General features: G+C 43.8%; 1 protein-coding gene across 3 annotated transcripts; it reads right to left on the reverse strand.

Annotated features, from left to right (window-relative positions):
* Positions 1-27,558, reverse strand: LOC148006913 (uncharacterized). 3 transcript variants are annotated; one of them, XR_015645007.1, is made up of 4 exons: positions 27,310-27,558; positions 26,277-26,498; positions 7,063-7,199; positions 1,641-2,461 (listed from the first exon to the last, which is right to left on the reverse strand). XR_015645007.1 is itself a non-coding variant. In XM_087598146.1 (3 exons), exons 1-3 carry the CDS (start codon positions 27,395-27,397, stop codon positions 1,692-1,694), a joined length of 486 nt encoding a protein of 161 aa, XP_087454272.1. In that variant the 5' UTR covers positions 27,398-27,557; the 3' UTR covers positions 1-1,691. The 3 variants fall into 3 exon arrangements, 1 of the variants encoding a protein (XP_087454272.1); XM_087598146.1 differs by lacking the exon at positions 7,063-7,199 and having other exon boundaries at positions 1-1,867; positions 27,310-27,557; XR_015645008.1 differs by lacking the exon at positions 27,310-27,558 and having other exon boundaries at positions 1,639-2,461; positions 6,580-7,199; positions 26,277-26,583.

The raw sequence follows: 27,558 nt of genomic DNA on the forward strand, positions 1-27,558 counted from the left end.
TTTCAAGACTCTAGCCTACAATTCTGTATTAACACAACTGAAGCTTTATCTCCATAAGCCTTGTGTTGCAGGGCAACAGCAGATGCCCTTGCAGCACCTAGCTGGACTCCACCTTAAGATAGCCCTAAGTGATTCTCAACTCTCTTTTGTGTCTTACTAAGTCTTTAGCATCAGGATTCCAATCTGGACACTATCTGAACCTATACACAAAGGTCATGACTGCCTTTTAGAACTTCTAAACTTATACAGGTTGTGATCCCAGAGGCACAGTCCCAAGAAGTGTTAGGAGTACTAACATATGCAATGTTATATCATTTGCAATAGAAATCAAGCCTATCCCCACACCTATCCCAAAGGAACCCAGGGCAAACCTGAAATTCTTGTTTCTCAAGCACACTCAAGTGAGCATTATAGATTTCCTGTAACAGCCACTAACAAGCATCCCAAGTGGGATGGTGAGAAAACAAGAAGAGAGTCCAGAAAATAGAGGTCTGCTGAAGAGGGCAAAAGCATTTAGTCACATAGAAAGACAATCAAAAGATTAACAGACAAAAAAACAAAAGTGCGCACAAAACAAAAAACAAGCGGCCGCCACAAGATTGCCACAAAACTGAGCTGATTCAGATTGGAGCTTCCATGAGCTCAGCAAAGACAGATGAACGGGAGCAGATTCCACACCACTCCTCCTTCCCAACCAGAATCTTCTCATTGTCAAAGTCACAAGTAACACAAAACAAAGACCTAAGAAACACAGACAAGGGCCACTCTGGAAATACAGACAGCCAGAAATGCGGGTCTTTTCTCCAATCCATGAGAATCGCCGAATCCTCACTGGCACCCAGACCGGAATCTCCCAGGCGTCCCTGGGGTCCCTTCTTACCTCCTGGGGCGTCTCCCAGGGCAGCGCAATCAGTGAGTCCCTGGCACATCTACCGCTCACATTTGCGTCTCTCCTGAGACACGATCATCCCTCTCAGCCTGAGATGGGAGCAGCTGCAAAACCAGAACTCCAGAACTCCAGAACTCGTGAGGAAATAGAGACCCAGAGTTTAGCCGGCACAAAACACAAAGACACAAAGACACAGACACTACCTCCTGAATCGGAACGGCCTAGGATCCTTTTTCTTACAATAAGACATTTAAACACTTTCCAACCTTATTCCAACTATAGGAATTAATTTCTGCTCCTTCAATAATAAACCAAGGACAAGTTTCTCACACAAAGACAAAAAAAATTCACATAAAATTAACCAGGGACACTTTTCATCAATAAAACAAAAGAACATGATTAAATCCTTTTTCTTAACTCTTAATCCTCTCTCCCTGAGTGAGCGCTTGATCTCTCCTATGAAACAAGCCTCCTAAATCCATACATTCCCCATGGCAATTAGACGACAATTATTCGACCGGTCCTTACCTCCCTCTCCAGCGACGCACAAGTGATGCAGCCTGAAGAGTCCTCGATTCCCGCAGCAGCTCTCTTATCTCCGTCGTCCTGTAGTCAGCCTTGCTTCAGGGTCCCTGTGTTCGGGCGCCACTTGTCCCCGCCAGCGGGGACCAAGTTATTCAGGGTCCCGAAGAGGCTTTCTACCTGTGGGCCCAAATGGGGGTGAAGAGAAGAAGGAGACCAAGCAAAAGTTCTGTTGTCAAGGTCTCGTTTATTGGGATGAACGTTACAGCTTTTTAGGCTTTCAGGTAGGGGTAGTGACATTTGTGAAACATGAAGGAGGGGGAGATGAGGATATAGGCAGTCTGGAGGCAAAGAGGTCAGGCGATGAGGTCAGGTGGTGGAGACACCGGGTGTAGACTGAGGAGATAACTGGTATCTGTTCGAGCTGAGGCATCCCTTGAATGTTATCTTCCTGTGCTGTAAATTCATGGGAGAGGCTTTGTCCAACAATCTTAAGACTTATGGCAGTCATCTTAGGGGTGAGTATCTGTGGCCAAACAGCTCAGAGTCACCTAGTCACTTTGAGCCATGCAGTCAGAAAGGGGCTAGGCCCAAATCCAATATGGCTCCGCGCAAGGCTATATCCTGAAAACTACGCATGCTGCAAATGATTCCCGCTTGGAACGAAGAGAATTAGCTTAAGCACTTCAGCTCCATTCGCGAAAACTATTCCTGCCTAAATCTTGAAAACTACGCGTGCCACAACTGAGTCCCAATGGGAACGAAGTAAATTTGCTAAGAAACTGTGATTCCATTCGCCAAATGCTTCTTTAATCTGTATCTTGAAAACTATGTCGGCGACAAATGAGTCCCGCTTGGTTCAAAGACAAATTGCTTAGAAACTTCAGCTCCATTCGTGAAAATTACCCCTGCCTATATCTTGAAAACTATGCCTGCTACAACCGAGGACCACTTGGAACGAAGTTAATTCGCCAAGAAAATGTGATTCCATTCGCCAAACGCTTCCTTAGTGTGTATCTTGATAACTACGCCTGTGACAAATGAGTCCCGCTGGAACGAAGAGAATTGGCTTAGAAAAAGCAGCTCCATTTGGGAAAACTAGCCATGCCTATATGTTGAAATCTACACCTGCTACAACTGAGTCCCTCTTGTAACCAAGTTAATTCATCAAGAAACTTCGATTCCATTAGCCAAACGCTTCCTTAATATATGTCTTGAAAACTACGCCTGACACAAATGAGTCCTGTTTGGAACGAAGAGAATTCGTTTAAACACTACAGCTCCATTTGGAAAAACTTGCACTTCCTATATCTTAAAAACTATGCCCTCTGCATCTGAGTCCCACTTGGAACGAGGTTAATTCACCAAGAAACTGTGATTCCATTTGCCAAACGATTCCTTAGTCTATATCCTGAAAACTACGCCTACTACAAATGACTCCCGCTTGGAACGAAGGGAGTTCGCTTAGAAACAGCAGCTCCATTTGCTCAAACTTGCACTACCTAAATCTTGAAAACTACGCCTGCAGCGACTGAGTGTCACTTGTAACGAATTTAATTCACCCAGAAACTGCAATTCCATTTGCCAAACGTTTCCTCAGGCTATATCCTGAAAACTACACATGCTACAAATGATTCCCGCTTGGAACGAAGAGAATTCGCTTAAGCACTTCAGCTCCATTCGAGAAAACTACCCTGCCTAAATCTTGAAAACCATGCCTGCTACAACTGAGTCCCAATGGGAACGAAGTAAATTTGCTAAGAAACTGCAATTCCATTCGCCAAATATATATGCTCAAAATTACGCCTGCTACAAATGAATCCCTCTTGGAACGAATATTATTCGGTTAAACACTGCAGCTTCATTGGCAAAAACTTGCCCTGCCTACATCTTGAGATCTACGCCTGCTGCAATTGACTCCCACTTGGAACGAAGTTAATTCGCCAAGAAACTGCGATTCCATTCGCCAAAAGCTTCCTTAGTGTATTTCTTGAAAATTACTCATGCTACAAATGATTCCCGCTTGGAACAAAGAGAATTCGCTTAAGCATTTCAGCTCCATTCTCGAAAACTACTCCTGCCTAAATCTTGAAACTATGCCTGCTACAACTGAGTCCCAATGGGAACAAAGTAAATTTGCTAAGAAACTGTGATTCCATTTGCCAAACGCTTCTTTAATCTGTATCTTGAAAACTAGGTCGGCGACAAATGAGTCCCCCTTGGTTCAAAGACAAATCATTTAGAAACTTCAGCTCCATTCGTGAGTATTACCCCTGCCTAAATCTTGAAAACTATGCCTGCTACAACTGAGGCCCACTTGGATCGAAGTTAATTCGCCAAGAAATTGCTATTCCATTCGCCAAACGCTTCCTTAGTGTGTATCGTGAAAACTACGCCTGTGACAAATGAGTCCCGATGGAACGAAGAGAATTCGAGTAGAAAAAGCAGCTCCATTTGGGAAAACTAGCCGTGCCTATATGTTGAAATCTACGCCTCTACAACTGAGTCCCACTTGTAACGAAGTTAATTCGTCAGGAAACTTCGATTCCATTCGCCAAACGCTTCCTTAATCTATGTCTTGAAAACTATGCCTAACACAAATGTTTGGAATGAAGAGAACTCCTTTAAAGACTACAGCTCCATTTGGGAAAACTTGCACTTCCTATATCTTGAAAACTATGCCCGCTGCATCTGAGTGTGACTTGTAACAAATTTAATTCGCCAAAAACTGTGATTCCATTTGCCAAACTCTTCCTCATGCTATTTCCTGAAAACTACGCATGCTACAAATGATTCCAGCTTGGAACAAAGAGAATTTGCTTAAGCACTTCAGCTGCATTCCTGAAAATTACTCCTGACTAAATCTTGGAAACCATGCCTGCTGCAACTGAGTCCCAATGGGAACGAAGTAAATTTGCTAAGAAACTGCGATTCCATTCGCCAAACGCTTCTTTAATCTGTATCTTGAAAACTATGTCAGCAAGAAATGAGTCACGCATGGTTCGAAGACAAATCTCTTAGAAACTTCAGCTCCATTCTCGAAATTTACCCCTGCCTATATCTTGAAAACTATGCCTGCTACAACTGAGGCCCACTTGAAACGAAGTTAATTCGCCAGGAAACTTTGATTCCATTCCCCAAACACTTCCTTTGTCTGTATCTTGAAAACTTCGCCTGCTACAAATTAGTCCCGCTTGGAAGGAAGAGAATTCTCTCAGAAACTGGAGCTCCAATCGAGAAAACTTGCCCTGTCTATATCTGGAAAAGTAAGCCTGCTTCAATTGAGTCCCACTTGGAACGAAGTTAATTCCCCAAGAAACATGCGATTCCATTCGCCAAACACTTCCTTAGTCTATATCTTAAAAACTACACGTGCTGCAAAGGAGTCCCGCTTTGAACAAAGAGAATTTTCTTAGAAACAGCAGCTCCAGTTGCAAAAACTTGCACTGCCTATACCGTGAAAACGATGCCTGCTACAACTGAGTCCCAAATGTATCCAAGTAAATTCGCCAAGAAACTGTGATTCCATTGGCCAAATGCTTCCTTAGTATATATCCTCAAAATTACGCCTGCTACAAATGAATCCCTCTTGGAATGAAGATTATTCGCATAAACACTGCAGCTCCATTGGCAAAAACTTGTCCTGCTACATCTTGAGAACTACGCCTGCTGCAGTTGACTCCCACTTGGAATGAAGTTAATTCGCCAAGAAATTGCGATTCCACTTGCCAAAAGCTTCCTTAGTGTATTTCTTGAAAACTACGCGAGCTTCAAATGACTCCCGCTTGGAATGAAGAGAGTTCGCTTAGAAACAGCAGCTCCATTTGCTAAAACTTGCACTACCTAAATCTTGAAAACTACGCCTGCAGCGACTGAGTGCCACTTCTAACAAATTTAATTCGCACAGAAACTGCAATTCCATTTGCCAAACGCTTCCTCAGGCTATATCCTGCAAACTACGTATGCTACAAATGATTCCCGCTTGGAAAGAAGAGAATTCGCTTAAGCATTCAGCTCCATTCGAGAAAACTACTCCTGCCTAAATCTAGAAAACCATGCCTGCTACAACTGAGTCCCAATGGGAATGAAGTAAATTTGCTAAGAAACTGTGATTCCATTCGCCAAAGGCTTCTTTAATCTGTATCTTGAAAACTATGTCGGCGACAAATGAGTCCCGCTTGGTTCAAAGACAAATCGCTTAGAAAGTTCAGCTCCACCTGCATAGCCATAAGAAGCTGCTGTGCATGTGCATGTGTGTGACTGTGTGTGTGTGCAAAAAGCATGTGAGGAGAAAGTTGTGTTTCCCTACTAGAGCCATAAAGGCCTTCATACACATGCTCACACACATGCATGCACATGCACATGCACACACACACACACACACACACGCGCGCGCGCGCGCGCGCGTGCACACACAAAAACTGTCATCCATTCACTCCGGTTCTTCACTGTCTCCTTTGATGCTTTCCAGAAATATCAAAATTGTGGGAGAGGGGCAGAATGAGCTGTAACTGGAGTGACTGATAAAATGAACCAAAATACAAACAACCAGGTAACATGAAATCCAAGTAAGAAACACCCTATCTACTCTGCATAAGAGATCACCCCTGTATCCATACTTCAGAGCTGTATTGACTATGGCTCAGCCATTTAACTCTGACATAAGCACGTTTTATAATTTCGGTAAGACTATTTGTAAAACTGGGAAGATAGTTATACTTACCGCCTATAAGTTGAGAGAGTTTTAAGATAATATCTGCAAGTGTTTTATCACAATGCCCTGCAGATAAAGTGATCAGCAAATTTTTGCTCTATCACTCTATCTGCCCACGATCTAGTTTTAGTTTGACTGAGAAGTAACTATGGGGAGCCACAAAGTAACTACTATGGGCTAAGCTTGTATTGCAGAATACAAAGACAAAAGAGCCCACCTGAAGTCAATAGTCTCATAGGAGCACCAACTGGACAGACACCTGCAGAATAGCCTACTGCAGCACTAGCAGAATAACCCACTGGGGAGACTAAGAAATGGATTTGTCTCTGGCAACGCTGTGGGTAAACCAATCAGCATGATTTCAGGTGATGATGCCAGGAGAAATCTGAGACGACTAAAAGCCTCATCTACCTCCCCCCCATTATAGTACTCATAATTTAATCCTTAACAATACCTGTTTGAAAGACTGAATCATGATGCCTCCTCTCCGGAAATCATTAACCTGAAAAGCTTCCACTGAGGCAGTTAGTTATGACTGGATATTTTTGTGTAGCCCCAAGAACAATGTTTTTCACAGCAAGCCCCAGTAGTTCTGCAAAAACATATAATCACTGCTGGTTCTGGTTTCTATGCCTGACAGATAGTGCAGGAAAAAGAAAGAATCTTTTACATCTTGGAGACCCTGAAGCTCCAGAGGGCCAGCTTAGCTCTTGGTTTTGAACCAGAGCCTTTCTTAGAAGCCACCAAAGGTTATTATCAAATGGTTTCTGGCCACTAGAGATAGTGTCCCTCCTAAATGTCCTTCCAGTGCATAGCACAGTCACACACTCCACATTAGTCACTGGTAGAGATTCTTCACCGATTGCTCACTGTTAGTCAGGCTGAAATACAGGGCTTTTCTCTTCAGGTCATCTGCTTCCCCTTGGCAGAAGCCCACCTTAGCAGGAAGCTGCAGCTGGACACTGTAGGATTCTTTGGGGCGAGTTCCAAAAAGTGAAGACCATTGGCAGGATAGAGAAAGAGGACATAGGAATCACATTCATCAGATGCCAGAACTGCCTGGAAAGTGTTAAGCTGTGGAAAAAAAGGAATTGCAGACACCCTTAAACAAAGAAATAAACAAAAGAAGAAAGTCAGAACACAGGTAAGGTGTTCCAACAAGGGGGCGGACGCCAGATCCTTTTTAGGATTTCCCCATGTTGGTTTTGAACATAATCTCCTTTAGAATCCCCTCTTCACATTACAAATATAATTTTGTAAACCATGTGTTATTTTTTTAAATCTTTTCTACCAATTTAGATCAATAGTTAAATAATGCATAAATGAAACACTGGTTTAAAATCTTTAGGATTGCAGGGAAGAAGATGAAGAAGAACTAACTAACACTAAGGATATTTGAAAAAGTCATATGAAGGGCCAGAGAGACGGAGAGTTAAGCGCACAGGCTGCTCTTCCAGAGGTCCTGGGTTCAATTCCCAGCACCTACTCACCCATGGTAACTCACCCCTGCTTGTAACTTCAGTTCCAGGACTTCTGACAGCCTCACACAGATACAGGTAGGTAAAACATCCACGAACATTAAAATACAAAAGCCATATGAAAAGCTACTTGCCATCTTACAATGGACGTTTAAAGGGAATTGACTTATAAGGTGGGTAATTCTCCTTCCATTGGCTACAAGTTCTCAAAAAGGCCAGAGCCAGATGTAGGACACCTCGCTCTCAAGTTGTTGGTCAAGGATGTCACAGAGATGATACCAGAGTTGTCAATTCTCATGGCTCAGGGCTACCCATCAGAATGTGATGGTAAGATCCTAGAGCTGATGACACCACACAAGTAGGTCAAAAAACTTGAAGAAATAACAGAGACCTGCCTGCACAGTACTTAGCAGGAAGCTTCCACCCCTGCTAGCTATCCTTTATGATGCTAGAAGATGCTATGCAGACTATTCTCACTCCACTGTGACTACTCTGGGCTCTATAACAATAGTCCTGGCAAGAGGTCCTCATCGGTGTGCCATGAATGCCAGGAATGTTATGAGGATCACCAATCACTTTCTGGGTGGATTGAAGGTCTGCACTACAAGAGGAAACTTTTGCCTGGCATTGTAAATCTGGTCAAGAAACCATGGTGGAGAAGCTCATAAGCCCTGGGAGTGAACAATAACTACTATTTTCTTAAACGGATATATAGTATCAAACTATACCAGTTACAAGCTCATATATTAACACAGCTCTCGGTGGTCATTGAGGGAGGATCTTCATACAGTGGATGGTAGTTAATACACATTCATAACCAGTCTAAACTCTCTGTGGAGAGCTCAGCCACAGATGCTCCCACCATATCAAGTTCCCTCAATGCTCAGGGAATATTGGAAAGAAAAGAGGTGGAAAGAGTTTAAGAGCCAAAGGTCGGAAGGAATTGGGTCAAAACAATGACATGTGCTCATGATATGGTCATTGAACTCCCAAACTCAGTGCAGTTGGTGTACAGCAGAAGAGCAAACCACTCAACAGTCCAGCACGAATGTGGTAGGGCACTGAAGCCCCTGCCTGCAGCTGAGAAGATTCTGACAGTTGAGAACTGCTAGGGGAGGGTTTACTTTGGGGGGGGTTCCCTAGTGAGTGGACCATGCTGCAGTGGTGGCCCCTCACCCATGAGTAGGCTTCACTGTATTCAAGGGATTCTTAGAACAAATACAGGGGGTGAAGTGGATATACTGAAATATACTGTATCAATGTATGAAATTCTCAATAAATAACATTAAAACACTGTATTTAAAAGTGTTAAGGTTGTAAGCTTCTCCAGTCCAAACTCTTTTGAGAGTTCTGGACAAGGAGCAAAATTGACTTGCTCATTCCATACCCTCAGATTTTATTTTGTGCCTCAACGGCTTTCACATCCAGATATCATATTAGCATCCATGCATGCACCCACCCATGCACCCATCCATCCATGCATCCAACCATCCCATCCATGCAACCATCCATCTATGCATCCATCTATCCAACCATGCATTCAACATCCATGCATCCATCCATTTATGCATCCATCTAGCAGGCATCCAGCAAGCCATGCATCCATCCATCTATGCAGCCATCCATCCATCTATGCATCCAGCCAGCATGCATCCAGCCAGCCAGCTATGCATCCATCCAACATCCATGCATCCAACATCCATGCATCCAGCAAGACATGCATCCATCCATCTATGCATCCACCCATTGCCTACTGCAGGCAACACTCAGTCAGGAAGCAGCTGATCAAAAGGCATCGTTACTGATCTCACAGCTAAATTCCCTTTCCTCTTCAATCTCTTTACACATTGCAGATGAAGAAAGAGACACAGGGGCTTGCTTAAGGTCAGGCAATGATTAATGGTGGAAGCCAGCCAGACCCAACAGCTCATCCCCTACAATAGTCAGTCATCTGAACACTACCAAAGAAGCCATTCCAGGACACATGCTCTGACCCAATCTCCCTTCCCTATCTCAGCTCCACTAAGGCCTCCACACAGTGTTTAAGGGTCCCCACTCCTACTAAGTGCGTTGATGCTGTGTTCATATTTCCCTGAACCAAGAAAATCCTAACCAGCAAGCACTGACTCCTGGGGGTCGAGGACTGTGATTGCCTGCGGAACCCCTTCCATCCTTCAGCACCCACTTTGTTGGTTTTCCAGTATGTATTTGGCTACTGTTGGTTGTCTGGTTTGGCTTTGGCCTCCACTCACTAAACCATCTGAATAGTAATTCATTGGGGTTGGGTACCCGCTAAACCACATTATGTTTGATGCTGCAGTCAGGACAGAGCCAAAAAACTATGCCCCAAGAGCCTGAATTATAGGAGAGGAAAACAGCCAGGAGTGGAATTTTAGGAGAGTGACTGGGGACAGGCATGGTGGCAGAGGCCACAGAAAAAGGAGAGTGTCCAGGACATCAGAGTGGGGGTGGGGTAGCATCACAGTGGCAGCCAATGAAAGAAGATAAACACTGTGGGAGCCAAGGCAGACTTAGATGAGAGTTGGAGTCTGAATTAACACCAGGGTGACTGTGGAATTACTCCATGATATTTCGTTTACTGAGTTTCAAAGGGACCTTTTCTGCCATTACCACCTTCTTCCACCAAAGAATTAGTTAAGGGATGCTCCACTGTCTTAGACGCTGTAGTTGGCTTCTCTCACTAGATCATATATGTTTTACAATTTAATAGGGAACTGGGGAGACATTTCTCTTACAACTACTCGCTTTATAAAGAAGGTGGATGACAAGAAGGAAAAGAAATCACTTATTGGTATCATTACCTCTTCATTTTGCTAAACAAGGTAAAACTGACACACCAAGAACCTCAAAACTGAATACAAGGAATGAATGTGTCCTTGTGTTTTTTTCTGTCTTGTTCTAGAACATCTCAAATGTCACTTTTACCTTTCTGACACATAGTGCTAAAATACAGCTTTGAGGTTTGGGTAATAAGACAAAGAAATGCGGATATTAATATGGTTTCAAGAAAAAAAAAAAAGCTCTGTAGCTCCTCTGTATTCTCTAAATGGAAGAGTAGGCTTACCTTCCTTGTTTTGACCTCCCCAGAAAGGTCAAAACCTCTAAGTTTTCAACTCAGGTACACGAAGAACATGCGTCATCCATCATCAGTCAGGGTAGGGCCAGAGGCTGCCAAAGCTTTATTTCAGTCACAACAAAGTTCAAGTAGGAGATGAAAAGTCGAACTAATAATCCCATCCTTAAATAACCAATTGTGGAGGCTCCTGATAGGATGGCCACAATCAACATCACAAGATAAGGGAGAACCAAGGTTCTAAATTTAGAGAAATTCCCTATGATAAGGGCTGTCTACATGTGGAGATCAGAAGGCAGTGGGGAGGAGGTCTGGGAAGAAGTGAGGAGGCTGTGATGGGAGAGCCTGACTTTTAACCTGGAGATGTGCACATGTAGTGCCTTACTTGTTCTATGTCATTTCTGTGTCACCTTTTGGTGAAGCAGTCACTTCAGATGGCAAGTTTTTCATTTCCTCATCTCCACTAAAACAGGCAAATAACGGAGGAGAAAACAACAAAAACTTCCTTTTAATATAGTTTATGATCCCAAAGTACATTCCGGAAGAGTTGACCTGCTTGAAATCTGCCACACATGAACCCCTTGTCAGGGCTACAGACTTCCACACAGAATCGCTAAGAGGCCACTTCATAGACCCTGAAGAGCCCCTCCTTAGAGACACGTTCTGTCTGACTCTTTTCCAAAGGGAAAGGCCCTCACATTTCCAGATACAAGTTTTCCAAGAGTCCTCCACACAGGTTCTGAAGGTAAGCCCTCAGCTGCACTGCCAAAACCTGTACAAGAGTCATGGCCTCCCAACTTCCCCAAAGAGAAAGAGAGAGTGCCAGCTAGGAGAGGAGCTCATCACAGGGTGGGGAGCAGTGCAAAGAGGATCAGGTCAGAGTTGCCAGCTGCAAGGTCTCCAGTTTCCTGTTCAGACAGAAAACCAGAAGGCTTCTCAATCATACCATCCAACAAGGGTAAAACATCAACCAGCAGAATGTCATCTTTACAACAAGGGATTTGTCTATCCAGCCTTACCAAAATGATAACAAAATAAGAAATGAGGTGATTCCTTCCTGGGGACAAAGTTCAATGCTCAGTCTTCTTAAAGACACATTCTATGGAGGTGTAAGGCCACTGATTCTGGCCTCCGATGTTTGGTATGAACACCAACAACCACTTTGTATGTTATTTTATCCCCATCCCATGGGGACACTGATGTGCTTAGGGTGTTCCAAATTCACCCCGGTACTGAAGAGTCAAGAGAATGCCTAATGCTTTCACGATGGCATAGTGTATCCTCCTTCATATGTAGTCTTCAAGGACACCTAAGCAGTTTTCTTCAACCCATTTTCATATATCTAGTTATTCTCTATCCTCTCTGTCTTCACTGACATGTGGTACATTACACACATACCCTTTCTGTGAACTCTAGCTCCATAAATTAAAAGCTCCAGCTAAATCCAAAGTTCTTGATCAACAGCTGTCACCTCTGCACCAACTCAACACCCACCATTCCATGTTAAAGTGTCCAGGGACCAGCTGTGATGCATACTATTAGCTGTCAATCTGACAGTATCTACAACCATCCAGGAAATAGTCACCAGGCATGTCTCTGATAAAGTATCTCGATTAGATTAATTAAGGAAGGAAGACCAACCCTAAATATAGACACCACAATTCCCTGGGCTCAGGCTTGCACTGCATACAAAGAAAAAAGAAAGCTTAGAAACAACACCCATCTTTCTCTGCTTCTTGACTACAGATACAATGTTTCCATCCTTTTCTGAAGCAACCTCCACACTCCCATCCTTCTCCCAAGATGCAGCCCAGAAGAGGGCAAGCTCTCCTACCACTCACACTCAATTCCCATTCCTGTGGTCCTTCCAACTCAAATGAAATTCCTCATCAACAAAAACCTTCGACATACTATCTAACTCAGTTCTAGATAACACCCTCCTCCCCAGTGAGAACACAATAGCCTTCCCCTGACACCAAAAACACACAGAGCAACAACGACAACTAAAACAACAACAACAAAACAAAACAAACAAAAAAAAATCGGCACCCATCATTACTCAGATCTTCCAGCCATAACCTTTTTGCTCTATGAAGTGACAGTTTAAGAAATCTCAGATAAACTAAATGAACAAACACTTTATTTGTTCATTTTTTTAATGTAGTTGCACCATGCCATTCTTGCATGCCAGGTAGAACACTCTGTCATACCCAATGTGAACATCCTGGAGGGAATGAAGAGAGCAGAAACATTTCACACTGTAGAGATATTATTCCTCTGATGTCATTTCCAGTGCCTAATATTAATATTACTATACCAGATGTAAGAAAACTATGTAGAGATCACAGAATCTTCGAGGCAAAGGAGATTGGTGTGTGCCAAAATCTACCTCAAAAATAAAAAAAAAAATCTATCAAAGCAAGAGTTCAGTCCCAGGGCCTTCAAAGTATTCAGAAGAGCCTTCCACAGGAGTAATTGAAAACACATCCTGTGCTCAAAACCTCATCGAACGGAACATGTCCTGAAGTCCATTCAGCCTATGGCAATATCTGAAGAACAATATGGATGTTTGGAAAAGTTAAAAGACAAGAAAGCCACAGAATTTTCCCCACCAAATTCCCCTACAAAAAGATAAGAAAAACAAAGGGGAAAAAACCCAAAACAGTAATTTGGAAAACCCTCCATTTAAAAAGTACTTATAGAGAGGCCCAGAGAAGGCTCAAAAGGTAAATAAATCCCTTGCCTTGAAATCCGAGTTCAGTTCCAGGAACCCATGTAAAAGGAGAGAACTGGTACCGGGAGGATCTCCTCCCAATCTCTGCATGTGCACACATAAATCATACAAAACTACATACCATACATGTCCTACACACCTACCATACACACACCCCACATATATATCATGCACACACAAGTGGCCTCAATGCAGTATGCACATACCGTACAAACACCATACACTCACACACAACCTGCATGCACCATATGCATATAAACACACGTTAAAGACACACACAAGCACACACATCATGCACATAGACACATCATACACATAAACCATACACAGACAAACACATCACACACACACATATACAAACACACACATAATGCAAATATGCAGACATACATACACATCATGAACATGTAGACACACAATTTCATATACAGCATAAACAGATTATTTACATACACACACAATACATAGACATACATATTCACATGTAGCACATAAACATATACATACACATACATGCACACACACACAGAGAATAAAATGAAATAAAAAAACCAAGTCCTTACATAAAGGAGTTCTACCACAAGATCGTTACATGGCAGGAACAACACATTGCCTTGGTCAATTCTCATGACAACCCTAAGAAGTCAGCACTACCATGTCAATCTACAGCTTAGAAAATGAAGACTGAGGGCTTGTGTCTTCCAAGACCACTGCTGCAAGTGTTTTCTGCCTTGTGCCTGACTACACAAGTACCTGGAAGGTATAATGAATGAATTACTGTGCCTATGGGTGTTGCTCATTCATGAAGGACTTACTTAGCTAACCTTCATGAGGACTTGTGTTTAAGTCCCAGAACTGCAAAATTGAAGGAAGAGGTGGGAAAATGGTTCAATGGTTCAGTGTGAAGAGTTGCTATTCAAGCATGAGGACCTAAGTTTGATCCCTAGAATACACACTGAACAAAAACAGTCATGGTGTCTGTCAGTCCCAGATCTGTAGTCCCACAGGAAGGAAGGCAGCTCCATGAGCCTCATCACCCAGCAATCAATCCTAGATTAGCTGCTGAGTACTGGGTCAGAGGGAAGTGTGCCTGAAAATGATTTGAAAGGGAGCTGGATAGAGTGCTCAGCCGGTTAAAGGCGCTTACCTCAGAAGCCTGATAACCAGAGTTCAATTCCCAGACCCCATGAAGGAGAATTAGCAGAGAGCTGACTCTGAAGCTGTGCTGTGACTACCACAGTGTCAAAGCATGCACATGTACGCAGAACAAATAAATAATTTTTAAACGGTGGAGAGTGCCTAAGGAATGACACTCAAAGTTCTGCTCTGGTCTGCACACACATGCATCTCCACACAAATGTGAGCCAGGCATGAATGTCTGTGTGTGCCTGCACGTGCGCACACATGCGCAGGCACACACACAGACACAGGTACAGCATGCACGGACACCAAAAAGAAACTGACAAAGACCGTTTCTAATGAAATATTGCTGATAAAATGAGAATCCTAAGTAGTAAACTCATCTCTCTGGGGCTGTAACCTTCATGTCAAATAAACACTAAAACACTTGGGACCCACCGCAGCCTCAAGACCCCGGAGCCTCAGTGCAAATGCTTCCTGCTCTAATTTTTTTTTATTTGTTTGTTTTTTCTGTTTCAAGAGGCTGGCTAATTCAGCTGAATTTTCCTTGGGAGCAGCAGAGCAGTAATTTCAAAGTGAGGTTATCATCAGAAGCATCCTTCACAGCAATTTCACTCCAGTTCACACTTCCTTTGAATGTGGCTTCAAGAACTATCCTAGCACCAAAGCCGCAATGAACACTAAAACGCTAACCTTATTTATTAGATGTCTTCAGAAAAAGCACAGCAATTTTTACTGTAACTACTGTAACTATGATTCATGTACAGAAATGGGTCTTGCATGAAAACTGTAAGAAAGGGGAAAAGTATGTCTTCTAAGGTGACTTTGGCACTTAAGGCAGATTTGGAAATTATTTTCTCTTCTGTGATATAAACAGTAATTACTGTACTTATCCTGTGGGACTGTGTTGAGAAGACAGTATAAAACAGTCCTGCAAGAAGGTAAGGAGTGGCGGGCAGAGGGATGGCTCCCTGGTTGAGATAGATCATTGGTTCTTCCTCCAGAGGACCTATGTTCATTTCCCAGCACTCACATGACAGCTCACAACTATAGATAATCCGGTCCAGGGTATTCCACGGGCATTGCATGCAACGGTGTGTAGGCATATGACCCATGTGCATAAACACAATTTTAAAAATTTAAGGAGAAGTCTGATGGTGTGAACAAACAGACTATTTAACAGTTGTCTAAGAAGTTGACCCTTACTAAGTTCACCAGAAAGACTGTGGCTCAGCCTGCACTCTGGGTTCAGTTCCCATCAAATGGGTAGGTTGTGATGCTGCACACTCACTATCTCAGCACAGGTCAGTCAGATCAAAGGATCAGAGATTCAAGATCATCCTCCATTATGAAGTTTGAGGCCAACCTGAGATGCATGGCGGGAGGGGGGGATCAAAGCAAAACAAAAGGAACAACATAAACATCAGACTTCCCCAACTTCAAATCGTTCAAGGCTGCCTACTTCCAGGAACCAATTGCAGTCCTCAGAGGGGACAACGTCTCTAACCTTGAGTGCTCCTGCATCAGATCCCAACACCCTGCTCTTCTGAAAGACACTGTGCCTGCCATGCCCCTAGTATATTAACCTCCAGCGCACAGGCTGATACATGCTCTGCCTTCTATCCTGGAGAAATTGCTTGCTCACTGAAACCTACCCAAATGGAATCCCTGAATCAGGATGGGTTAGGAGGAAGCTCTAGCTGGAGAGTCTACCATATTACCACAACAAAAGGTTATCAATGGTGTTCCTACTAAATGTAAGAGAGGCCTTTCAGAGTAAAAGCATTCCGCTCAGAGTCTATGTCTATTTCAGTGCCGATCTAAGGAAAATATGTAAAAATAGTTTCTGAATTAACAAATATCGACTATGTTTAGATAGAGATTATATATGATATATATGACTCTGCATATACAACCCTAACCCTAACCCCTTACTCCTAACCCTAACCCCTAGCTCCTAACCCTAACCCTGTGACATAAAGTTTTTTTTTTTTTTATTAACTTGAGTATTTCTTATATACATTTCAAGTGTTATTCCCTTTCCCGGTTTCCGGGCAAACATCCCTCTCCCCCTCCCCCCTCCCCTTCCTTATGGGTGTTCCCCTCCCAACCCTCCCCCCATTGCCGCCCTCCCCCCATAGACTAGTTCACTGGGGGTTCAGTCTTAGCAGAACCCAGGGCTTCCCCTTCCACTGGTGCTCTTACTAGGATATTCATTGCTACCTATGGGGTCAGAGTCCAGGGTCAGTCCATGTATAGTCTTTAGGTAGTGGCTTAGTCCCTGGAAGCTCTGGTTGCTTGACATTGTTGTACTTTTGGGGTCTCGAGCCCCTTCAAGCTCTTCCAGTTCTTTCTCTGATTCCTTCAACGGGGGACCTATTCTCAGTTCAGTGGTTTGCTGTTGGCATTCGCCTCTGTATTTGCTGTATTCTGGCTGTGTCTCTCAGGAGCAATCTACATCCGGCTCCTGTCGGTCTGCACTTCTTTGCTTCATCCATCTTGTCTAATTGGGTGGCTGTATATGTATGGGCCACATGTGGGGCAGGCTCTGAATGGGTGTTCCTTCAGTCTCTGTTTTAATCTTTGCCTCTCCCTTCCCTGCCAAGGGTATTCTTTTTCCTCATTTAAAGAAGGAGTGAAGCATTCACATTTTGATCATCCGTCTTGAGTTTCCTTTGTTCTAGGGATCTAGGGTAATTCAAGCATTTGGGCTAATAGCCACTTATCAATGAGTGCATACCATGTATGTCTTTCTGTGATTGGGTTAGCTCACTCAGGATGATATTTTCCAGTTCCAACCATTTGCCTATGAATTTCATAAACTCGTTGTTTTTGATAGCTGAGTAATATTCCATTTGTGTAGATGTACCACATTTTCTGTATCATTTCCTCTGTTGAAGGGCATCTGGGTTCTTTCCAGTTTCTGGCTATTATAAATAAGGCTGCGATGAACATAGTGGAGCACATGTCTTTTTTATATGTTGAGGCATCTTTTGGGTATATGCCCAAGAGAGGTATAGCTGGATCCTCAAGCAGTTCAATGTCTAATTTTCTGAGGAACCTCCAGACTGATTTCCAGAATGGTTTTACCAGTCTGCAATCCCAGCAACAATGGAGGAGTGTTCCTCTTTCTCCACATCCTCCCCAGCATCTGCTGTCACCTGAGTTTTTGATCGTAGCCAATCGCACTGGTGTGAGGTGAAATCTCAGGGTTGTTTTGATTTGCATTTCCCTTATGACTAAAGATGTTGAACATTTCTTTAGGTGTTTCTCAGCCATTTGGCATTCCTCAGCTGTGAATTCTTTGTTTAGGTCTGAACCCCAATTTTTAATAGGGTTATTTGTTTCCCTGCGGTCTAACTTCTTGAGTTCTTTGTATATTTTGGATATAAGGCCTCTATCTGTTGTAGGATTGGTAAAGATCTTTTCCCAATCTGTTGGTTGCCGTTTTGTCCTAACCACAGTGTCCTTTGCCTGACAGAAGCTTTGCAGTTTTATGAGATCCCATTTGTCGATTCTTGATCTTAGAGCATAAGCCATTGGTGTTTTGTTCAGGAAATTTTTTCCAGTGACCATGTGTTCCAGATGCTTCCCTAGTTTTTCTTCTATTAGTTTGAGTGTGTCTGGTTTGATGTGGAGGTCCTTGATCCACTTGGACTTAAGCTTTGTACAGGGTGATAAGGATGGATCGATCTGCATTCTTCTACATGTTGCCCTCCAGTTGAACCAGCACCATTTGCTGAAAATGCTATCTTTTTTCCATTGGATGGTTTTGGCTCCTTTGTCAAAAATCAAGTGACCATAGGTGTGTGGGTTCATTTCTGGGTCTTCAATTCTATTCCATTGGTCTACCTGTCTTTCTCTGTACCAATACCATGCAGTTTTTATCACTATTGCTCTGTAATACTGCTTGAGTTCAGGGATAGTGATTCCCCCTGAAGTCTTTTATTGTTGAGGATAGCTTTAGCTATCCTGGGTTTTTTGTTATTCCAGATGAATTTGCAAATTGTTCTGTCTAACTCTTTGAAGAATTGGATTGGTATTTTGATGGGGATTGCATTGAATCTGTAGATTGCTTTTGGTAAAATGACCATTTTTACTATATTAATCCTGCCAATCCATGAGCATGGGAGATCTTTCCATCTTCTGAGGTCTTCTTCAATTTCTTTCCTCAGTGTCTTGAAGTTCTTATTGTACAGATCTTTTACTTGCTTGGTTAAAGTCACACCGAGGTACTTTATATTATTTGGGTCTATTATAAAGGGTGTCGTTTCCCTAATTTCTTTCTCGGCTTGTTTCTCTTTTGTATAGAGGAAGGCAACTGATTTATTTGAGTTAATTTTATACCCAGCCACTTTGCTGACGTTTTTTATCAGCTTTAGTAGTTCTCTGGTGGAACTTTTGGGATCACTTAAATATACTATCATGTCATCTGCAAATAGTGATATTTTGACCTCTTCTTTTCCGATCTGTATCCTCTTGATCTCCTTTTGTTGTCTGATTGCTCTGGATAGAACTTCAAGAACTATATGGAATAAGTAGGGAGAGAGTGGGCAGCCTTGTCTAGTCCCTGATTTTAGTGGGATTGCTTCAAGTTTCTCTCCATTTAGTTTAATGTTAGCAACTGGTTTGCTGTATATGGCTTTTACTATGTTTAGGTATGGGCCTTGAATTCCTATTCTTTCCAGGACTTTTATCATGAAGGGGTGTTGAATTTTGTCAAATGCTTTCTCAGCATCTAATGAAATGATCATGTGGTTCTGTTCTTTCAGTTTGTTTATATAATGGATCACGTTGATGGTTTACCGTATATTAAACCATCCCTGCATGCCTGGGATGAAGCCTACTTGTTCATGGTGGATGATTGTTTTGATGTGCTCTTGAATTCGGTGTGCCAGAATTTTATTGAGTATTTTTGCGTCGATATTCATAAGGGAAATTGGTCTGAAGTTCTCTTTCTTTGTTGTGTCTTTGTGTGGTTTAGGTATAAGAGTAATTGTGGCTTCGTAGAAGGAATTCGGTTGGGCTCCATCTGTTTCAATTTTGTGGAATAGTTTGGATAATATTGGTATGAGGTCTTCTATGAAGGTTTGATAGAATTCTGCACTAAACCCGTCTGGACCTGGGCTCTTTTTGGTTGGGGGACCTTTAATGACTGCTTCTATTTCCTTAGGAGTTATGGGGTTGTTTAACTGGTTTATCTGTTCCTGATTTAACTTCGATACCTGGTATCTGTCTAGGAAATTGTCCATTTCCTGAAGATTTTCAAATTTTGTTGAATATAGGTTTTTATAGTAAGATCTGATGATTTTTTGAATTTCCTCTGAATCTGTAGTTATGTCTCCCTTTTCATTTCTGATTTTGTTAATTTGGACGCACTCTCTGTGTCCTCTCGTTAGTCTGGCTAAGGGTTTATCTATCTTGTTGATTTTCTCAAAGAACCAACTTTTGGTTCTGTTTATTCTTTCTATGGTACTTTTTGTTTCTACTTGGTTGATTTCAGCTCTGAGTTTGATTATTTCCTGCCTTCTACTCCTCCTGGGTGTATTTGTTTCTTTTTGTTCTAGAGCTTTTAGGTGTGCTGTCAAGCTGGTGACATATGCTCTTTCCTGTTTCTTTCTGCAGGCACTCAGCGCTATGAGTTTTCCTCTTAGCACAGCTTTCATTGTGTCCCATAAGTTTGGGTATGTTGTATCTTCATTTTCATTAAATTCTAAAAAGTTTTTAATTTCTTTCTTTATTTCTTCCTTGACCAGGTTATCATTGAGTAGAGCATTGTTCAATTTCCACGTATATGTGGGCATTCTTCCCTTATTGTTATTGAAGACCAGTTTTAGGCCGTGGTGGTCCGATAGCACGCATGGGATTATTTCTATCTTTCTGTACCTGTTGAGGCCCGTTTTTTGACCAATTATATGGTCAATTTTGGAGAAAGTACCATGAGGAGCTGAGAAGAAGGTATATCCTTTTGCTTTAGGATAGAATGTTATATAAATATCCGTTAAGTCCATTTGCCTCATGACTTCTCTTAGTCTGTCGACATCACTGTTTAATTTCTGTTTCCATGATCGGTCCATTGATGAGAGTGGGGTGTTGAAATCTCCCAGTATTATTGTGTGAGGTGCAATGTGTGTTTTGAGCTTTAGTAAGGTTTCTTTTACGTATGTAGGTGCCCTTGTATTTGGGGCATAGATATTTAGGATTGAAAGTTCATCTTGGTGGATTTTTCCTTTGATGAATATGAAGTGTCCTTCCTTATCTTTTTTGATGACTTTTAGTTGGAAATTGATTTTATTTGATATTAGAATGGCTACTCCAGCTTGCTTCTTCTGACCATTTGCTTGGAAAGTCGTTTTCCAGCCTTTCACTCTGAGGTAGTGTCTGTCTTTGTCTCTGAGGTGTGTTTCCTGTAGGCAGCAGAATGCAGGTTCCTCGTTGTGTATCCAGTTTGTTAATCTATGTCTTTTTATTGGGGAGTTGAGGCCATTGATATTGAGAGATATTAAGGAATAGTGATTATTGCTTCCCGTTATATTCATATTTGGATGTGAGGTTATGTTTGTGTGCTTTCATTCTCTTTGTTTTGTTGCCAAGACGATTAGTTTCTTGCTTCTTCTAGGGTATAGCTTGCCTCCTTATGTTGGGCTTTACCATTTATTATCCTTTGTAGTGCTGGATTTGTAGAAAGATATTGTGTAAATTTGGTTTTGTCATGGAATATCTTGGTTTCTCCATCAATGTTAATTGAGAGTTTTGCAGGATACAGTAACCTGGGCTGGCATTTCTGTTCTCTTAGGGTCTGTATGACATCAGTCCAGGATCTTCTGGCCTTCATAGTTTCTGGCGAGAAGTCTGGTGTGATTCTGATAGGTCTCCCTTTATATGTTACTTGACCTTTTTCCCTTACTGCTTTTAATATTCTTTCTTTATTTTGTGCGTTTGGTGTTTTGACAATTATGTGATGGGAGGTGTTTCTTTTCTGGTCCAATCTATTTGGAGTTCTGTAGGCTTCTTGTATGTCTATGGGTATCTCTTTTTTTAGATTAGGGAAGTTTTCTTCTATGATTTTGTTGAAGATATTTACTGGTCCTTTGAGCTGGGAGTCTTCACTCTCTTCTATACCTATTATCCTTAGGTTTGATCTTCTCATTGAGTCCTGGATTTCTTGTATGTTTTGGACCAGTAGCTTTTTCCGCTTTACATTATCTTTGACAGTTGAGTCAATGATTTCTATGGAATCTTCTGCTCCTGCGATTCTCTCTTCCATCTCTTGTATTCTGTTGGTGAAGCTTGTATCTACAGATCCTTGTCTCTTCTTTTGGTTTTCTATATCCAGGGTTGTTTCCATGTGTTCTTTCTTGATTGTTTCTATTTCCATTTTTAATTCCTTCAACTGTTTGATTGTGTTTTCCTGGAATTCTTTCAGGGATTTTTGTGTCTCCTCTCTATGGGCTTCTACTTGTTTATTTATGTTTTCCTGGAATTCTTTCAGGGATTTTTGCGATTCTTTCAGGCATTTTTGCGATTCCTCTCTGTAGGCTTCTACTTGTTCTCGAAGGGAGTTCTTCACGTCTTTCTTGAAGTCCTCCAGCATCATGATCAAAAATGATTTTGAAACTAGATCTTGCTTTTCTGGTGTGTTTGGATATTCCATGTTTGTTTTGATGGGAGAATTGGGCTCCGATGGTGCCACGTAGTCTTGGTTTCTGTTGCTTGGGTTCCTGCGCTTGCCTCTCGCCATCAGATTATCTCTAGTGTTACTTTGTTCTGCTATTTCTGACAGTGGCTAGACTGTCCTATAAGCCTGTGTGTCAGGAGTGCTGCAGACCTGTTTTCCTCTCTTTCAGTCAGTTATGGGGACAGAGTGTTCTGCTTTCCGGCGTGTAGTTTTTCCTCTCTACAGGTCTTCAGCTGTTCCTGTGGGCCTGTGTCTTGAGTTCACCAGGCAGCTTTCTTGCAGCAGAAAAGTTGGTCTTACCTGTGGTCCCGAGGCTCAAGTTCGCTCGTGGGTTGCTACCCACGGGCTTTCTGCAGCGGCAGCAACGAGGAAGACTTGTGCAGCCGTTTCCGGGAGCTTCAGTGCACCAGGGTTCCAGATGGTCTTTTGCTTTTTCATCTGGCGTCTGAGATGTGTGTGCAGAGAGCAGTCTCTTCTGGTTTCCCAGCCTTGTCTGCCTCTCTGAAGGTTCAGCTCTCCCTCCCACGGGATTTGGGTGGAGAGAACTGTTTATCCGGTCTGTTTCCTTCTGGTTCTGGTGGTGTCTCAGGCACAGGGGTCCTGCCGCTCCTGGGCCCTCCTCCACGGGAGCCCAGAGGCCTTATACAGTTTCCTCTTGGGCCAGGGATGTGGGCAGGGGTGAGCAGTGTTGGTCTCTTCCACTCTGCAGCCTCAGGAGTGCCCACCTGACCAGGCGGTTGGGTCTCTCTCTCACAGGGTCTGGGGGCAGAGAGCTGCTGCGGGCCGGGATCCGCGGGTGTGGGACTTCCGGTAAACACAGAACGTGCCCGGTCCTACAGGAATTCTGCTTCCGTGTGTCCCAAGCTCACCAGGCAGCTTTCTTGCAGCAGAAAAGTTGGTCTTACCTGTGGTCCCGGGGCTCAAGTTCGCTCGTGGGGTCCTGCCCATGGGCTCTCTGCAGCGGCAGCAACCAGGAAGACCTGTGCCGCCCCTTCCGGGAGCTTCAGTGCACCAGGGTTCCAGATGGTCTTTGGCTTTTTCCTCTGGCGTCCGAGATGTGTGTGCAGGGAGCAATCTCTTCTGGTTTCCCAGGCTTGTCTGCCTCTCTGAAGGTTTAGCTCTCCCTCCCACGGGATTTGGGTGCAGAGAACTGTTTATCTGGTCTGTTTCTATCAGGTTCCGGCGCTGTCTCAGGCAGGTGTCCTGCCGCTCCTGGGCCCTCCCCCACGGGAGCCCAGAGGCCTTATACAGTTTCCTCTTGGGCCAGGGATGTGGGCAGGGGTGAGCAGTGTTGGTCTCTTCCGCTCTGCAGCCTCAGGAGTGCCCACCTGACCAGGCGGTTGGGTCTCTCTCTCACAGGGTCTGGGGGCAGAGAGCTGCTGCGGGCCGGGATCCGCGGGTGTGGGACTACCGGTAAACACAGAACGTGCCCGGTCCTACAGGAATTCTGCTTCCGTGTGTCCCAAGCTCACCAGGCAGCTTTCTTGCAGCAGAAAAGTTGGTCTTACCTGTGGTCCCGGGGCTCAAGTTCGCTCGTGGGGTCCTGCCCATGGGCTCTCTGCAGCGGCAGCAACCAGGAAGACCTGTGCCACCCCTTCCGGGAGCTTCAGTGCACCAGGGTTCCAGATGGTCTTTGGCTTTTTCCTCTGGCGTCCGAGATGTGTGTGCAGGGAGCAATCTCTTCTGGTTTCCCAGGCTTGTCTGCCTCTCTGAAGGTTCAGCTCTCCCTCCCACGGGATTTGGGTGCAGAGAACTGTTTATCCGGTCTGTTTCCTTCTGGTTCTGGTGGTGTCTCAGGCACAGGGGTCCTGCCGCTCCTGGGCCCTCCCCCACAGGAGCCCAGAGGCCTTATACAGTTTCCTTTTGGGCCAGGGATGTGGCAGGGGTGAGCAGTGTTGGTGGTCTCTTCCGCTCTGCAGCCTCAGGAGTGCCCACCTGACCAGGCGGTTGGGTCTCTCTGACATAAAGTTTTTTAACATTACAGGAGAAGCTGGGAAGGCAGCACACCCTATGAAGTGCTTGCTGTGCATGCATGAAGTCCTGATTTGAATGGCAGCACCCAGCTGAAAAGCAGGTCATGGCAGCACACTTGTAATCTCTGCTCTGGAGAGAAAAACAAGCAGATCCTTAGGGCTCACTGGCCAGCAAGCCTAGCCTAACTGGGGAGCCCCAGGTCCCAGAGAGACCCTGAGTAGAAAGACAAGATGGCTCCCAAGCAAAGACATTTAAAATTGACCTCTGGTTCACACATGGATATGCACACAGGTGCATGCACACCCACACTCTTACTCATAAATGAAAAATTTTTAAAAAAGACCGTAAGAAAATAGAAATATTAGCATTGGCGACCTAGTTTCTTGTATTAGAAAAGTTTATTTTTTTCACTATAAGCTTGTTATACATGATATTAGATAAACGTTTTAAAAAGAATGTATGAATGAATGACTGAGCAAATGAAACTTAACAGTGGGGACTGTCTTCTCTAGCCCTCTAGCTGGCTGGCCTGCCCCAAGGAGGCAGTGTTTGAGTTGAAGGTATTCTGTTGAACTGTAATTGAGATGTCAAACGCAAGGCATTACAAGGCTAGTCAGTAAACAAAACTGGATGTTAACCTGTCAAGTAAAAAACTGTAGCTTCAAACAATGTTTATTTCTCTATCTCTGCTGGTGCAGGCTTTAGGAAAACATGTCTCTTCCTTTAAGTTCATAGAACAAACATAGCCACTGTCAGTGACAGGAACAATGGGCAAGCTCTTAGGGAAGACATCACTTCTGTAGCTCAGAGGCTCTAGGGGAGTTAAAGCAAACACAGATTTGTTCCAGGTCTATGGCATTATACACCCAGGTGGAATTTCACAGGAGGACTCTGTCTCTACCTACACCAGGAATGAGGTCATTTACCCTCACCCACCCATACCCACTTCACATGTTGCCAAGACCAAAGCCAGAGCAGAGTTGTTGTTTTCTCCAGGGAGACTGCAAAGCAGGCTCCTGCAGACAGAAGCATATAAACTGTTACAAAGGCAATGTGGAGAAAGCTACAAGGAACTTACTAAGAAGTTCATGGCATGCTTGCTCACTTTCCTGTGATGTCAGCTAAGGCTGTGCAGTGTTTTGACACTTTAAAAAGTGTTGGCTTTGAAGAGGTGGCTCAGCAGTTAGGAGCACCTTGTAGTCCTTTCAGCATGCTAGCTCAAATCTCTGTATCCATTCTCAGTCAAGCAGTTCACAACTGCCTGTATGTAACAACTCCAGCTTCAGGGGGCCCAAGCCCTCTTCTGGCCTTACCAACACAGAGAAAGACAAACACACACACACACACACACACACACACACACACACACACACACATGAATAAAAAAACCTTATAAAGCATTTTATAGTATTAATTATAGTAAAAACGTCATGCGAGCAAAGTTAATGACCACTAGGAAGGGTGAGATTTTATACGGTTGTAATAAATGTTACAGAAATACACTGACCAGAGCATACTATACAGCAGAACAAGCAAGTGAAACTCTAATATGGGCACTGTGGACCCACTGTTGTCAATGGCAACAATATGCTAAAGAAATAACTAGAAATGTACACAGGAACCTACATGTTATTTTTTATTTCTCCAGACAGGGTTTCTCTGTATTCTGTCCTGGAACTCACTTTGTAGACAAGTCTCGACTAGAACTCACAGAGATCTGTTTGCCTCTCTGACTCTGCTGGGATTGAAGGCGAGTGACACCACACCCAGCTCATACAAAAAAAAAAAATCCCAAATTTTAACTTTTTTAGATGAATATATCATTAGAAATATTTGTGTACTCATAGGTGATTCCAGAAAACAGAAAAAACCCTGTAAATTGTCTTAAGTTCCCTCAGGGTCTTTGGTATCTGCACCTTACTCCCTCTTTTTGCTAAATGATTTTCTTAATGTTGAGGAGCAGAATCAAGGGAATGCCTCCTAGCCAATGCCTTAGTTTCTGGTTCAAGGCCAACCCTTCTGTTTATTCAGCTGCAGAGTATCCCTCACTTACCTCTCCAGACCACGCAGCCCCAAGACTGTCCTCCTCCTAGGGGCCCACTTGCTCCCAGGTGGCCAGGAAGAAGTGGGTAGGGGGGAAGCTGGACCCGGTCAGCAGGAAGCCTGTGCACAGGTAGCAAGCAGCCAGACTCAGCACAGCCCAGGAGGTGTCCTCCATACAGGATCTGGCCACTGCTGTGACTCGAGTGGATGTCAGCCAGGAATGGGGCAATGACTAGGAAGTCAGTAGGAAAATCATCAACGACATATTAAGTCTCCCTGAGTAGGTCCTGGGTGGAGATGATGCCATTGGTGCCCACCTACAATAAGACCACAGGACGGTGAGACAGTTCAGCAGGTAAGGGTACTCTGCAGTCAAACCTGAAGACTTGAGTTTTAGGACCCGACAGAAGGTGGGATTAAAAAACAAACAAAACAAAAACAAAAACAAAAACAAAAACAAAAAAAAACTGGTTGTTCTCTGCTCTTCACACTCATGAGGTGGCACGTGAATCCCGCCCCACATAAACATTTTTAAAAGGGCAAAACATGGTCGCTCAAGTCCCAAGGGCAACCACCAGTCGAACGCACCTAAGGTCCTAGTTCTACTAGAGTCAAGAAGAATCCCTTGGCTCTTTGCAGGTTGAGACACATCCAGGGTAACCAACTCAACTTTAGCGACAGTCCTCAAGTGCACTGCGACCCACAGGTGCGGCCGCTCTCGAACCCGCTCATCTTTCTCCACAACTGCACACCTTGGGCGCCGTGTCCTTAATAAGATTGCTATGCCTGCATGCACAGCCTCCCACCGCCCCTAAACGCAAACCGCACTAGCCGCCTCAACTTCATCTTTCTGCTTGTGAAGTCGAAGTAGACAGGGACGGTTCCAGCTCTCCCTTGAAATGATCCTTTTTCCTCCACAGTAGGGATCAAGAAGCTGCAGCGCCACTGCTAAGCCTGGTCCCCAGCGGCGATGACAGTTAAACATGGAGGTTAGCTGCTCCACACTCTGGGAAGAAACTACGACCCCACACCAAGCCGCGCACCTCTGGGAGCTGAACTTATGTAGAGGTTGCTGAACTGGACAAGGTAGAAGCGGAGAGGTACTGCTAGCTTCAGAGGCAGAGCTCTCATCGTCGCCCTCCTGTGGCAGTCGGTCTCCCCACGACTCCCCGTAAGGAAAAAGCTCTTCAGGACGCAGAGCCCCAGCTCCGGACAGCAGCACCAACACCAGGAGCAGCGATAGCGGTGATGGCGGTGCCAGCCGCCTGGCTGTCAGGTCCTAAGACATGCTC

The sequence above is a fragment of the Rattus norvegicus genome, chromosome 1 (assembly GCF_021556685.1).
Source record: "Rattus norvegicus strain SHRSP/BbbUtx chromosome 1, alternate assembly SHRSP_T2T, whole genome shotgun sequence".
In the NCBI taxonomy this organism is placed as follows: Eukaryota; Metazoa; Chordata; class Mammalia; order Rodentia; family Muridae; genus Rattus; species Rattus norvegicus.

What these genes read in the sequence shown, in the direction of transcription:
- LOC148006913 (XM_087598146.1), bottom strand. Translation starts at nt 27,397, where the DNA reads ATGAGAGCTCTGCCTCTGAAGCTAGCAGTACCTCTCCGCTTCTACCTT. An exon ending in CATAAGTTCAGCTCCCAGAG is followed by an intron (nt 26,499 to 27,309) that starts GTGCGCGGCTTG and finishes CTGACTTCCTAG; the next exon opens with TCATTGCCCCATTCCTGGCT. An exon ending in GGGCTGCGTGGTCTGGAGAG is followed by an intron (nt 1,868 to 26,276) that starts GTAAGTGAGGGA and finishes ATGAATTTACAG; the next exon opens with CACAGGAAGATAACATTCAA.